Here is a 12,235-nt window from a genome sequence, read left to right on the forward strand (position 1 = left end):
TAAAAAAAATTATATATTGAAAAAATTGAAAAATTAATTTTTTTAATATTCGAAAATTAAATGAGAAATTCATGGTACATCTTTAAGATTGGATACACTGGATTTTTTGGAAGTGTTGTCTTTAAAAAGTAATTTTTAAACGTATATCATTATTAATATGGAAAACCTCAACGTTGGGGCTGCGATTCATTCGTTATTAAAAAATTATGACTGGGCGAGCAGCCCCAACATTGAGTTTTTCCATATTAATGAAAAAATGGATTTATAAATCTGTATTAATTCCTATCACAGCGTATTGGTAATACCTACTTATGTTCCAAATTTGAATGAAATCCGTTAAGTGTTGAAGGAGTTATGACTGGGCGCGCTGAGCGTTAAGTTAGGTTTTGCGTTCGAATGCGCAGGCGACTTCGTAAAAGTGTCTATTCAGTCTTACGAGCGTTGTCGGAATCACGTAGTCGGTTGAACTAGTAGTTCTACAATTATCGGAATTACTTCATGCGGGTCGCCTGCCGAAGACCACCACTGCTCTGGATGTAATGGACCATCATGGTTCCTGCCTTCCGGAACGTACACTTCAAGCCGTCCGTATCTAGGCCGTGGGTCGAACCAGCCCCCGGTCGAACGGCCACTTGTCGAAGGACGATAAATTTTGGAACAGAACTGTGCTATCTGAAACCTAACCTCAGATGCGGTGAACGTAAAATTACGCAATTTAACGATGCCCGGAAGTCAGATTCGATCCGCGGCCTGGTGGTGCACTGCAGGTTCCATGTGAGGCCAGAGGAAGACAAAGCCGAGTGGTTCACGGCTGATTGGTGGATGACCGGAGAGATCCAAGGCGTTCGATTCAGGGCTTATTGGTGCACAAAATTGGTGGTGCGCGGCTGCACTCCCCTTCACGCAGTGTCTGACCGGGGTCTGACCTATACCGAATCGGCAACTCCGATTGTGGTTCGGTTGCCTGAAAATGACATTTTTTATTTTAATTGAAAACGATGTAATGTAAAAATCTGTGATTAATCCTATCGCATGGCATTGATACTTAAAAACTACTTATTTTCCAAATTTCGAGCCGATCCGTTCAGTATTGAAGGAGTTATGAGTAGTTCGGTTCAGCGAAAAATTAGGTTGTGCGTTTGAATCCGCAGGCGAGTTCGCAGGCGGGTCCGCAGAAGTGTCAATTCAGTTCGGATACTGTTGCCATGTCAGCGTTACACAACGGATTTGCTTCGTCTAAAGCGTAAAGGTGATTGTACAAGGGTACAGTGCAGGCGGCAAGTAGATCTGGCAAATGTCGGGCGTCGGGCGATTGGTGACTATCCGACAAGTAAGCCTGTACACGAGGACAGTATAGAGGCCGGTCCACACGCTCAGTCTTACAACCTTTTGTCTGCGCAGTTTTCAGTCGAAATGAAATCGTTGCAATTTTTAGAGCGTCCACACGGTGCCGACTTAAGGTTGAACTAATATTAGGTTGACCTACGGCGATGACGATTTTTAGCCCTCCTGCGCATCTCTAGAGTGACGTCACTGTGGGCACAAGACGTAAACAGTGTAGATCAACACATTGTTTTTATGTCATCTTTGAAAGCATTTAAAAAATTGACCTCATCAAAATGGCCCAAGAAAAATTATTTACGGCATGCAGATAGTCTTTTTTAAAGCAAACCCGGTTTCCAAATCAGTTTGACGTCACTAGGTGACGTCACAGGAGCCAAAGTGATGTCACAATAGCCAACGTGACGTCACAGTTGGAAAAACAAATGACATCGGCATGGTGCGGCTGCACTAGAGCATACCTTGTATTAGTTCAACCATGAAAAACATTGACCTCATAAAAATGTAAAAAAAAGTATTTACTGCAACTAGTCTTATTTTAAGCAAAACAGGTGTTACACATTAGTTTGTATCACACGGTGACGTCACAACGACCAAGGTAACATCACGAGTGGAATAGCAAATGATATCCGCAAGGGTCGCCTGCCGAAGACCACAAGTGCCCTGGATGTAATGGACCATCATGATTCCTGCCTTCCGGAACGTAGCCTTCAACACTTCAAGCCGCCCGTATCTAGGCCGTGGGTCGAACCAGGGGACGCAGTATAGACCCCTCCATAGCCCTTGCCCACGATTCAATATCAATTCCTTTCCGCTCGTAATCACGCTAGAGGGCATACGTATTAGCCTTTGTGATTAAGCGCCTAAAGCTATAGGTGCCATTTTCTTTCCTGGAAATTAATCAATCAGACAGATAACATCAAGCCATCTGCCCGTGGAGTGCGGCGGGATTACGCCAGTCCTGCAAATAGCAGAGCAGGTTTACGGTGATCCGGCGTGGTCTGCGGCCAGTAAGGCTTACGACGTGTGTAAGAAGTGATAGTATGGGGTAAAATTCTGTGGAGTAGGACCTGTTGACAATTGACTTTGATTCAGCAGGCTGTGGAGTGAGGTATGTGTTGCTTAAAGTTGGTGTTAGGAGATGACTCAGAAAAGGTGCTTATACACGGGGCTAATAGTTGCGTATATTGGTTGCGTCCACGGTCTACTACAGTTTTGCAGGTTGCGAGCCTATACACGATTATAGTGTTACCTACAGCTTCTTGGGTGTGAGCTGAGTTTAGTTATTGCATTATAGGGTAGGCGTTGGCGCTAGGGCTTGTTGATGAGCCAAATTTGTGGTGTAGGGCTGCGCTCCCCCTCGGTATCGGTGTTGAGGCAACGATAACCGGCTGAGATAACAACATAGAAGACGATAGAGGTAGGGGAGGACAATGTCAGAACAATGGGGAGGTAGGGAGGGAATTGGGTTGAGCCTCATGGGGTTGAGCCCAGGAGGCAAATTCCTCAACTCTCTCATTTTATTTGCCCGTTCCTTCCTCCCCCTCTGTTTTGGGGGAATAAGCACGGCCAGTTGGGCCTAGCTAAGAACAGAGAAAGCTCTCAGCTACCTCCCAAAATAACCATGCATGTGATTACTTTCTAGAAATTATTCGATAAGTGAACTGATCAATGTCACGAATGTTATTAAATGATTTTATTTACTTACACCATAGTTTTATGGCTTTCTTCAATGTTCGAACGTATTTTTGAGCCACCCATTATTTGAGTAAGAAACTAAATGATCGTAGATGCAAATAATCATGAACAGTCTGAATGATCAGAATAGACCGGTGGCCACTGTTCGCAGGGCACTGAATTTCTCCTGTCGGCAGCGAACGGTTTATGTATTAGTGAAAAATAAGCCGCTGTCTGCAGTGAAGATGAGAAATTTTGCGGTAACTTGGGATGTGTATTTAAATAGTAATGAAAATGAATGCCACGACGTAACTTAAAAAATCCATGCACAATTATTAGTGCAGTTCGTACCTCCTATTCTCGTGCACCCTCGGCCACGTCACTACCCTGCCAGACGCTGCCGCTGAAATTTAACCTCAGTTCCCCCGTGTGCCGAGTTTAGAGTTGAAGCGTCCGTGAACGGCCCTCTTAAGACTACTTTCGCCTAGGTATAAATCTGAATAATTTAAAAAGTGCCTTAAATTGCTCAGTCGTTGNTGTATGGCGCAGCAAAACGTCAATAATGAGTCTCTGAATTTTTATTTAGTTGATTAGAGATCAAAAATTTTCTAACGTTAGTCCAGGGTATATAAGCAGCAGTGACTGGCTCCTCCGAGCGTTAGTTAGTTAGGGAAACATTCAATGAACAATTTTCGTCAAATCCTCGTTTGATTAAGACATCACACCTTTTAGGCCTTCATTTGATTAGTTCTTGTATTTTTAATGGTTTCTCATTGGGCTCACGATTGACACTTTTTGGCTCATCCCTTCGTCTCTGTATAACTTACTACAGTGTCAGGTAGTCGAGTTTCGATGATGCCCCCGTACTCGCATTAATAATAATAATAATAGCGGTTTCAGCGTTTAGTAGGCCGTAGGCCTGTCGCCGATTCTTAACATCGCAGAACATTCACAGCATTTTGCGCATTATCAAAGCTTTCTCTCAATAATTTCAAACTTTAATCCAACTCATCTTGAACAAATGGTTTTGTTTCAAGAAAATAATTAAAACGTGATGAGATCTATGAACAAGGCACGAAAAGGAAAAGAATCGGCGACAGGCCACATCTGGCCTACACTTCAGCGCCGACATCACTATGTTATGTTATGTTATAAGAAGAAACCGGCATCCAAATGCAATTCGAGGCAAGGAAAATGGTTAAATACGTTATAAAAGTGACTCAAGTTAGTGTGACTCTAACGTTTGCAGTTATGGAAAATAATATCCATTTACGAAGTTGGCGCAAATCAATTGAATTGATAAGTGCAAAAATATAAATAAATGTAATATTTAGATAATACGCATTTAAAATTTACTTTTTAAAGACAACATTTCTAAAGAGGGCACTGTCTAAGCTCTAAGATGTTACACAAGTACAATGAATTTCAAGATTTATTTTAAATATTTAAAAAATTATTAAACAATTTTTTTTGTTATGTTAAAAATTTTTTTTTTTATTCCGTCAATTGATTCAAGCATTGTCTCCGAATTTACGCAAATGTGCGAAATTTCAGATCAATTGAACAATTAGAAGGGTATTAAACATAGATTATAAGATTTGTAGCAGACAAACAAACAAACAACAAGAAGTGAAGTGAAAGAGAACTGTTGTAAAAAAGAACAAATATCTATAGTCTGAAACATCCGAACATCAGTTATTGAAAAAACTCTAAATTAATCCCAGCCACTGACCATTTCATCGATGCACAAATCAGAATCTTGTTGCGTCATGCCGTTAGGACTGTAAGTAACTTTCGCAGTGTAGCCGTCGCAGGAACCATCATTGCCAGTTAAAAAGCCAATATAAACAAAATTTGAGGCACCCATGAATGTGATGGTGCAGTTGTAGGTCGGACCGTCGGGGAATGGCTTGCACCCAAAGCCAGGGTGTGAGAACACCGTCCACCCAATTGGAGAAGGGGTCAGGTCGAGGTCAATTGTGTTGCCGCATTCGTTTACTGTGGAAATATGCTTTTGAGAAAATTGTGATTTAATTGAAAATAAAACATTTAAGTGAGTACAGAGCATTAAAATTTAACTGGATACCATTTTAGATTTACTATCAAGATCTCGTGCGGCGTTATTGCATCGGGCTAATATTTATTTAGAACAAATAAAATTCATCAGCGCCATTTGAAATCCCCGCATCTCAGTCTCCGCCAGTTCACCCTTTTCTCAATCTACGCCCCAAAACAATTGTCATCTTTCATTCTACCAGATCCTGTATAAAAATAATACAACTATATAATAATTAAACGTATAAGGAGCCATGCTGCTTCATATCAATAAACTCGGTTAGCGCGTTCTCTGCCACTGTTTAAGGAGTACTGACTTCCTATAAGAGCGCTGTTAAGTGTTTGTATGGCATCTTTGACGAGCTAATTGAAATGATGCTTCCGTTCGTAGATACTTCCTAGATGAATCCTAACTCCAGGTTTCTCGAATGAAAAATCTATGGAGTTATTGCTACCAAATGCTGTGTTTTTGTGAGTTACACACGTTGCAGTTAAAATACCGTTGCAATGAACAATTCTCTGCTTTTTTCTCATATGCGTAATTAGTGCTCACGGAAGTAGTAAGTTGGCAGAGTCATGACGAAAATGACGGGTAAACCGCATGGAGTGTCGGAAACACATGAAGCCACGTCCAGATGATAGACGAAAATACCATTATAGCTGCCATCTTCTCGAGGAAATAGGTAAGCTAGATAGATGAAATCGCCAACTGCAACGAACCGAAAAAAACTGTATTTATTATTCAACAATATAGAGCATTTATGTTCCGAACAACTACTATAATGCAAAAGCAGTCTTAAACAGGAGGTATGTAATCATCAAAGTAAGATAAGGTAAGACATTTTTGGAAAAAATAATAAAACATTTCAGCATTTCAGAGGAGAACAATTTCGTTTCATATGTCGTCACAGGCCTCTTAAAAATATTTTCTGTACCTAAATTCAGCGCAAAAGTCTATGTATTATTTCCAATTTACGAAAGTGAATTGTGATTCATATTGCTCAAAACCGTAGTAACTTACTTTTTTCGATAGGTGCCATAAATTTCGAGGAGACAACCGAGAGCAACTGCTGTTGGAGCTGGTATTGCTTGAACACGAAATTATTTACAGTTGTATTGGCGTAGGGAGCAACGCCTGTTCAAATGTACCCAAATTAACGATTACATTTTACCATCTGCGCAATGAGACATGATATCATATTCTATATTTATTCTAATTCTGCACTGAGCAAGCTTGGACTCGCTATAACACAATTAGCAGAGGAAGCAAGCCCTGAAAATCACACACACACTCACCCAAATCGGCACTCAGCCGCTCGCTCCCCTCATAACACTGCTAACATTAAACATTCTCCAGCCACAACAACATCACACATAATGTTCCATGTAATGGTTAGATTCGTGAATAATTGTGTAAGTGATGTTACAAAGTAAAGATATGATACCAATTATAAATAGAACCGGACATGATCTTTATATATGCATTACACGTCGAATGGAGTTGAGTGTTTTCTAATAGAGTATCGTTGTTAAACATGTAAAAGCTGGAATTCCATGATTGAACATGAATTATTCAACAATGTTATTTCCTAAATTGTCATCTATCTTTAAAATAGCAAAAAAATGTGTAAAATCAACAAATAACGATTTATTATTGCAATTGAGCAGGTAACAAGCGGCAATGTTACAGGTCAAGCAGTCAATTACTCCAGAGACTCACTCAGAGGTACAGTTGATATAGACCCGTTGGAAATACTGGCGTTCGTCAAGTAAACGACTTTCTCGCCCTTAAGACAGGGGCAAAGTTTGCCGCGAAATTTGTAAGCTGTGCAGTTTCCTTCGAAAGAAAATGCGTCCATTCCTGAAAAATGAAGTTTATTTTTTAGGTAAAATTTTTATGGTGAATTTAAGTTTTTGATTGATTCCATCAAGGCTAAACAAGTCGTTCCAGGAAGCCATGGTGAAACTGAAAATTGCTTAAGCTTCCATAAAAAATTATTTGTCTGTACTAATCGAGGACAAAATTAAAGCGAAGAAGGATGATGGTTTGAGGAAGAAGCTAAGCTTAAGTCTAAGGGGGGACATATTGAACCTGTTTGTGTTTTCGGGGGACGTTTCTAAGCTAAGGGGGGCATATTGAACATTTATTAAAAACTATGAATATTTTTATTGCTATTGGTGTATAAATTATTAATTTTGAATTCCTATTTAAATAAATACGAATTTGTTAAATTGGGTCCCTCATTTAGAATAACCTTGCATTATGTTAAGTATTCAAACCATAGCGCCAGACGTCTGCAGCCACTGCTCAAGATATTCCAGTCTTAATGGATTTGCAACCCCAAGCATTGATCATATCAGTACTGCAGAATGACGACGACAATACTAAGAATGACACTGTTTCGTATAACACCCACGACTCATGACGTTGACCGTGATCCGGGTTAAAAATTACTAGAGAACATAATAAAAATCTTGCACACCTGTACAAGTTGCCGACCATTTCAAACCAATCGAAATATTTAGGAGGTCCAGAGATCCAGACCCAATCCCTGCCGCCCTCATAACGATAGTATGCTGACAAACTGAGAAAGGTTACGGACTGAAATTCTAGGTGAAATATATCAGCACAAGCAAAATAGTTGCTTGTTTGACATCAATCCATAATCAACTTCATCCCTCACAATACTTTCTTAGCCATGGACAGATACACCATCACAACATCCCCTAAAAAAATGTAACGCCCAAGATTCTACGCAGGACTCCGCTGCTACCGGCCTCAAGTTATTATGGGCCTACAATTGGCCGCCCTAAATCAACGACTAGTCAGAATCTTTTGCCGGCCTTTAACGACAGTCTCCTATGGCAATATGAGGTAATTAATATCAAGAACATCAGAACTTCGGCCTTATATATCTAGACCAATCAATTTCAGTTTCTGAAACTTGTGAAAATATCTCTTTTTAGGCAAGCTAAAATTTCGCTTCGTGATTTGATTTTCCAAGCAAACTTTATAAAATCTAATGAAATCTATAGGATTGAACAAATTTCGCTCGTGAAGTTCATGAATAAGTATTGGTTATTCTCTAAAAATTCTAGCAGTGACTACAACAATCAAAGATCATTATAGTAATGAACATCTAGTGTCGTCTTTTAGTTATGTCAGAATATATCAGAAAATCTATATTATTAAAGATTTTTCTTGTTAGTTGGTGGTGGAAGTGATGGAGGTGCGGTGACACTTCGAAAAAGTGGAAGAAAACAACATTAGTGGCCAGAAAGACGAAGATCGAGAAATGTAAGGGACAGTGGGAGAGAAGAAAGGTGCATGGCGCATGATTATAATGGTTGTAGGTTTGCGGAGTTTGATAGTGGTTAGGGAATGGGGAGAGGGGAATCGAAAGAGCTTTGGATTTCTGTTGTTTGTGTATGGGTAGTGAGTGTTGGCTTTGAGTATGTCAGATCATTCAGATGTTTTTCGTCAAGCGATAGGGGTGACCATAAACTTCGTAGTGTTGGTCCTAATGAGCTTTTAGTTTTCGAATGTGTTCATCTGTTGGATGACCTGTTGTGTTGTTAGTGTAGCTTCGTTCTGTTTGTAGTATCCTGTTGTTACTTGTGTTACATCGTCTGCAAATCCTATGTAATCTGTATTGTGTAGTAGTGGTGGAAAGTCATGTGGATAGAAGCTGTAGAAAGTTGAGGCGAGACAATCTCCTTGGGTGCTACCTGTATGGAGTAGGATGTGAGACTTGTGTGATTGCCCATTCTGATGGATGCTGTTCTGTCTGTGAGGTAGTCTACTAGTGTTTTTTGAAGGATGAGTAGATGTTGAGTTGGTTGATTTTTTGTTGTAGTCCGGTGGGCCAGACCTTGTCACAAGCTTTGGTTAGCGGTGCACTGAGTCACTGGTGTGTCTTTGTGCTAAGTGTCTGCAGAGTGTTTCGTCAAATGTGGCTAATGCTATATGTATCCCTCTAGGCTTCCTGAAACCGTGCATGCTGTTTAGTATTGTGTATGTTGTGGATGGTAAAGTGTTAGTATAATCTATTGTTGAGTATTTCATCCAAAAGCTTCCCGTGGATTTTTAGTAATGAAATTTGCCCGTAGTTTTGAACTTTGTGCGGTTAAGTCTTGGGTTTGGGGAGGAAGATCATGATAGCGTGTTTTAGGGAGTCTGGGAAATAACCAGCAGAGATGGAGTGATTAAATATTTATAGCAGATATAGTGTATCATGTTTTTTGTAGGTGTAGTTGTAGGTGTAGTTGTAGGTGTTTGTTGTAGAATGCTATATTGTTGGTTAAGTAGGGTGCGCAACACCATTTAGTGTGGTGTTGCGCTGTTGTGTGTGATGAGGGTACGGTAGTAAGGGCCAATGTGGGTGCACTTGTGTCGGGTTATGAGTTAGTGTAATTGTTTACCCATGTGATTGTACGAGCAATTCACCAGTGGTGTATGACGAGCGTTTAAGACCGCGAGGAGATTTGCGGGATAGCGCCTTTTCAAAAGTGTTTGAAATTCAATGTAGTTTATGTAGCCTATGCGGGGTGGGATGCATGTCGTTCCTACTGTGATGAGTCCTTGTGTATCTATTGTGATTGTGAGCATATTTGTGTGCAAGTTGTCATGTAGTTTGAATGGAATATGGCTTTTGATTGCAGTGGCAGCACCGTAATTGATTGAGTTGTTTTTATTAAAGGCTAGTGGCGCGCACTCACAGCGTGAAGGCTGCTAATCCGTCAGCAAAGCCATAAGGCTCTTAGAGAATGAACCACACATAGGTAATGACCTTGAGAGCTTTGTAAGTTTACGCGTGAAATTTTATTTTTCAGTGCCGAGAAGCATCAATTGGAGACTTTCGTTGGTGATACTCTACTGCAAATGCTTGGGCACGCACGTACGGGAAGACACACTCACATATGTACATTGTATCGTAAGATGGCACCTTTTCCCAATGGATTTTTGTGCTGATATGATGATTAGGACATGTCGTCCCGTTCGAACCTACACGAAAATAGGGTTGGTTTACGATTCACACATATTCGTAGAAAATCATACCCACTGAAAGAAGCATGGGCTCCTTTTTTGAGGTGATTACTTACTGTGTTGCATCTTCAATATCCTGCATCATGATAGCTTCTTACCTTCCACAACCTCTCATTCAACTACTTCTTAGTTATAGTGCATGCGTGGTTCGCACCTGCTTTTGCCGACTTTTTGGCCACTCCCCCACATCGGAGGCTGGCAGCGAGGTTGACGTACTAATGACTGTAGCCAAGTCACCTTCAGTGAGCGGGAATCGACGATACGTCTGAAACAGTGCATTAATTACCATTATCATATAATCATGAACAAATTTTCGTAGATAAATCATCAGAAGAGTCTTAGCTAGAAAATTCGTTGCATTGAAGTCCCACTACGCGCATTAAAGGATAAGTTCATTGTACAGCTTTGATGCCACGTATAATTTTTTTGGCGTCTACACAAGGTTTTCTTCCTATAGGGTTAAGCCGCAAACACACTTACACTTGTCCATCAGCAGGAATCATTCACCGTCCACCTTCATAGCCGGTAGGAATGAAAATGATCAACTTCAGATAGTTTAGTTTTTCTTGATCATTAAAAGCGAGGAGAAATTTGGTTTATTATAGAAAATTGGTCACACCATCGGAATTATTCTATATACTATAATTTCTTGTTCATTAATTTTGATAATAACGGTTAATTAATAATTAAATATAGCCAACAATAATTCAGTGCATAATTTATATTCACCTCTGATTCAGAGATATTGAAACAAGTTTTGGGGGAGATTGAAAAGTGATTTATACTGTATAGTTTGAAAATATGCTTTATTTTTCCGGTGCAATACTGATTTACTGTACTATTCCTAGCACTAATAAAGATATTTAACACCCATACAATAGACACGAGCAAATATAAGTTCAAGAACATACAAATTAGTAAGAATCTTTGAGAACATGACATTTCATTGCAAAATTTATTTGGTTCATTACGATACAGCATCGAACAGGACGGAGTCAATTTTTATTATTTGTTGATACCAAGAAAGTTCTCGCGGAGTTGTCTAAAACCATTCTACGCCTTCCTTTCATCAGGATTAGAAGATTGTTTAAGATTAGATTCTGGGTATAAAATTTTAGTGTAGACATAAAGAATTTGAATGTTAAAAGTCTAATGTGCTATGTCTATTTATTGAGATGATTTTGAACTTCGTGGTACGGGTCAGTGGTGGTGTTTCCAGCTTGACCTTAATGGGTTGGTGTTTCTTAACTCTTGGTACCCGTGACTTGGGGGGAGGGATATTATAAGAATTTAATAATAAGACCAGCTCACCACGTCCAATTTTGGGCCGGGCACCACCAGGGTCTGGAAGCGCACGGACACCAAGGTCTGCGTCCGCCCACAGCCCAGCGGCGGGCCAGCAGTATCTGAAGCCACGACGTTGGCCTGTGGGTGAACGTAAGCGAGTTACACCAATGCCGATTACGGCTGACAATCATTATTTCCGTTATTTCTTACATGATACTAACAGACGATATATTATTTCATAATGGAGTTGAGGACTAATCGAGGAACGGTGTTCGAAATCGAAATAGCTGAATGATAGTTTCAGTTAATTAATCCCTGATCGGCGGATGGCACCTAATAAATCTCACCGATCTACTGAATTATGGTTATCTTCATCTGGAATGTTTGAATCTCATGGAATCGCTTTACCAGATCGGAAATTTTAGTTACATTTGTTTTTTTGCCGAATGGTATGTATCGGTAACCTGCATGTATGGCGGTCATTTTAGGTCAACTGTACCAGAGATCCACCTGAGCATCACCAATTTTTGTGAAATTTTACGCAAAAGTTGGTTTATTTTTCAAATAAACTTTGCCAAAATTTAAGCCCCAAATTAAAAAATCTTGAAATTATGCACCCTCTAAAGAGGCGTGGTGACGATTGTCCCCAATCACGCAAAGGAAAATTTCCAACATTAGGTTCTGTTGATCTTGAGGAATAAGGTCAAACTTTGCCAAAAATTGGAAAGACCGAAAAAATTCATTAGTTTGGTGCCCTGTAAATAAATTAGAAGTTTCTTTTACTCCTTGATACTGGTATAGTCCATTACAAACATAAGAAACATTGAA

The 12,235-nt window shown here is 39.9% G+C and overlaps 1 protein-coding gene across 1 annotated transcript; it reads right to left on the reverse strand.

Moving 5' to 3' along the window:
- Positions 1-4,709: 4,709 nt before the first annotated feature.
- LOC108676422 lies at positions 4,710-11,540 on the reverse strand. Its single transcript, XM_018164495.2, has 6 exons — positions 11,432-11,540; positions 10,275-10,385; positions 6,794-6,934; positions 6,095-6,208; positions 5,627-5,782; positions 4,710-5,016 (listed from the first exon to the last, which is right to left on the reverse strand). Exons 3-6 carry the CDS (start codon positions 6,930-6,932, stop codon positions 4,733-4,735), a joined length of 693 nt encoding a protein of 230 aa, XP_018019984.1. The 5' UTR covers positions 6,933-6,934; positions 10,275-10,385; positions 11,432-11,540; the 3' UTR covers positions 4,710-4,732.
- Between the last annotated feature and the right edge of the window lie 695 nt (positions 11,541-12,235).

This window comes from Hyalella azteca, unplaced genomic scaffold (assembly GCF_000764305.2).
Source record: "Hyalella azteca isolate HAZT.00-mixed unplaced genomic scaffold, Hazt_2.0.2 contig16030, whole genome shotgun sequence".
In the NCBI taxonomy this organism is placed as follows: domain Eukaryota; kingdom Metazoa; phylum Arthropoda; class Malacostraca; order Amphipoda; family Hyalellidae; genus Hyalella; species Hyalella azteca.

Coding starts and splice junctions, on each gene's coding strand:
- LOC108676422 (XM_018164495.2), bottom strand. CDS start 6,932: ATGGACGCATTTTCTTTCGAAGGAAACTGCACAGCTTACAAATTTCGC. Junction 5,783..6,094: donor TATGGCACCTATCGAAAAAA/GTAAGTTACTAC, acceptor GGTTCGTTGCAG/TTGGCGATTTCATCTATCTA. Junction 5,017..5,626: donor TCTGCCAACTTACTACTTCC/GTGAGCACTAAT, acceptor ATATTTCCACAG/TAAACGAATGCGGCAACACA.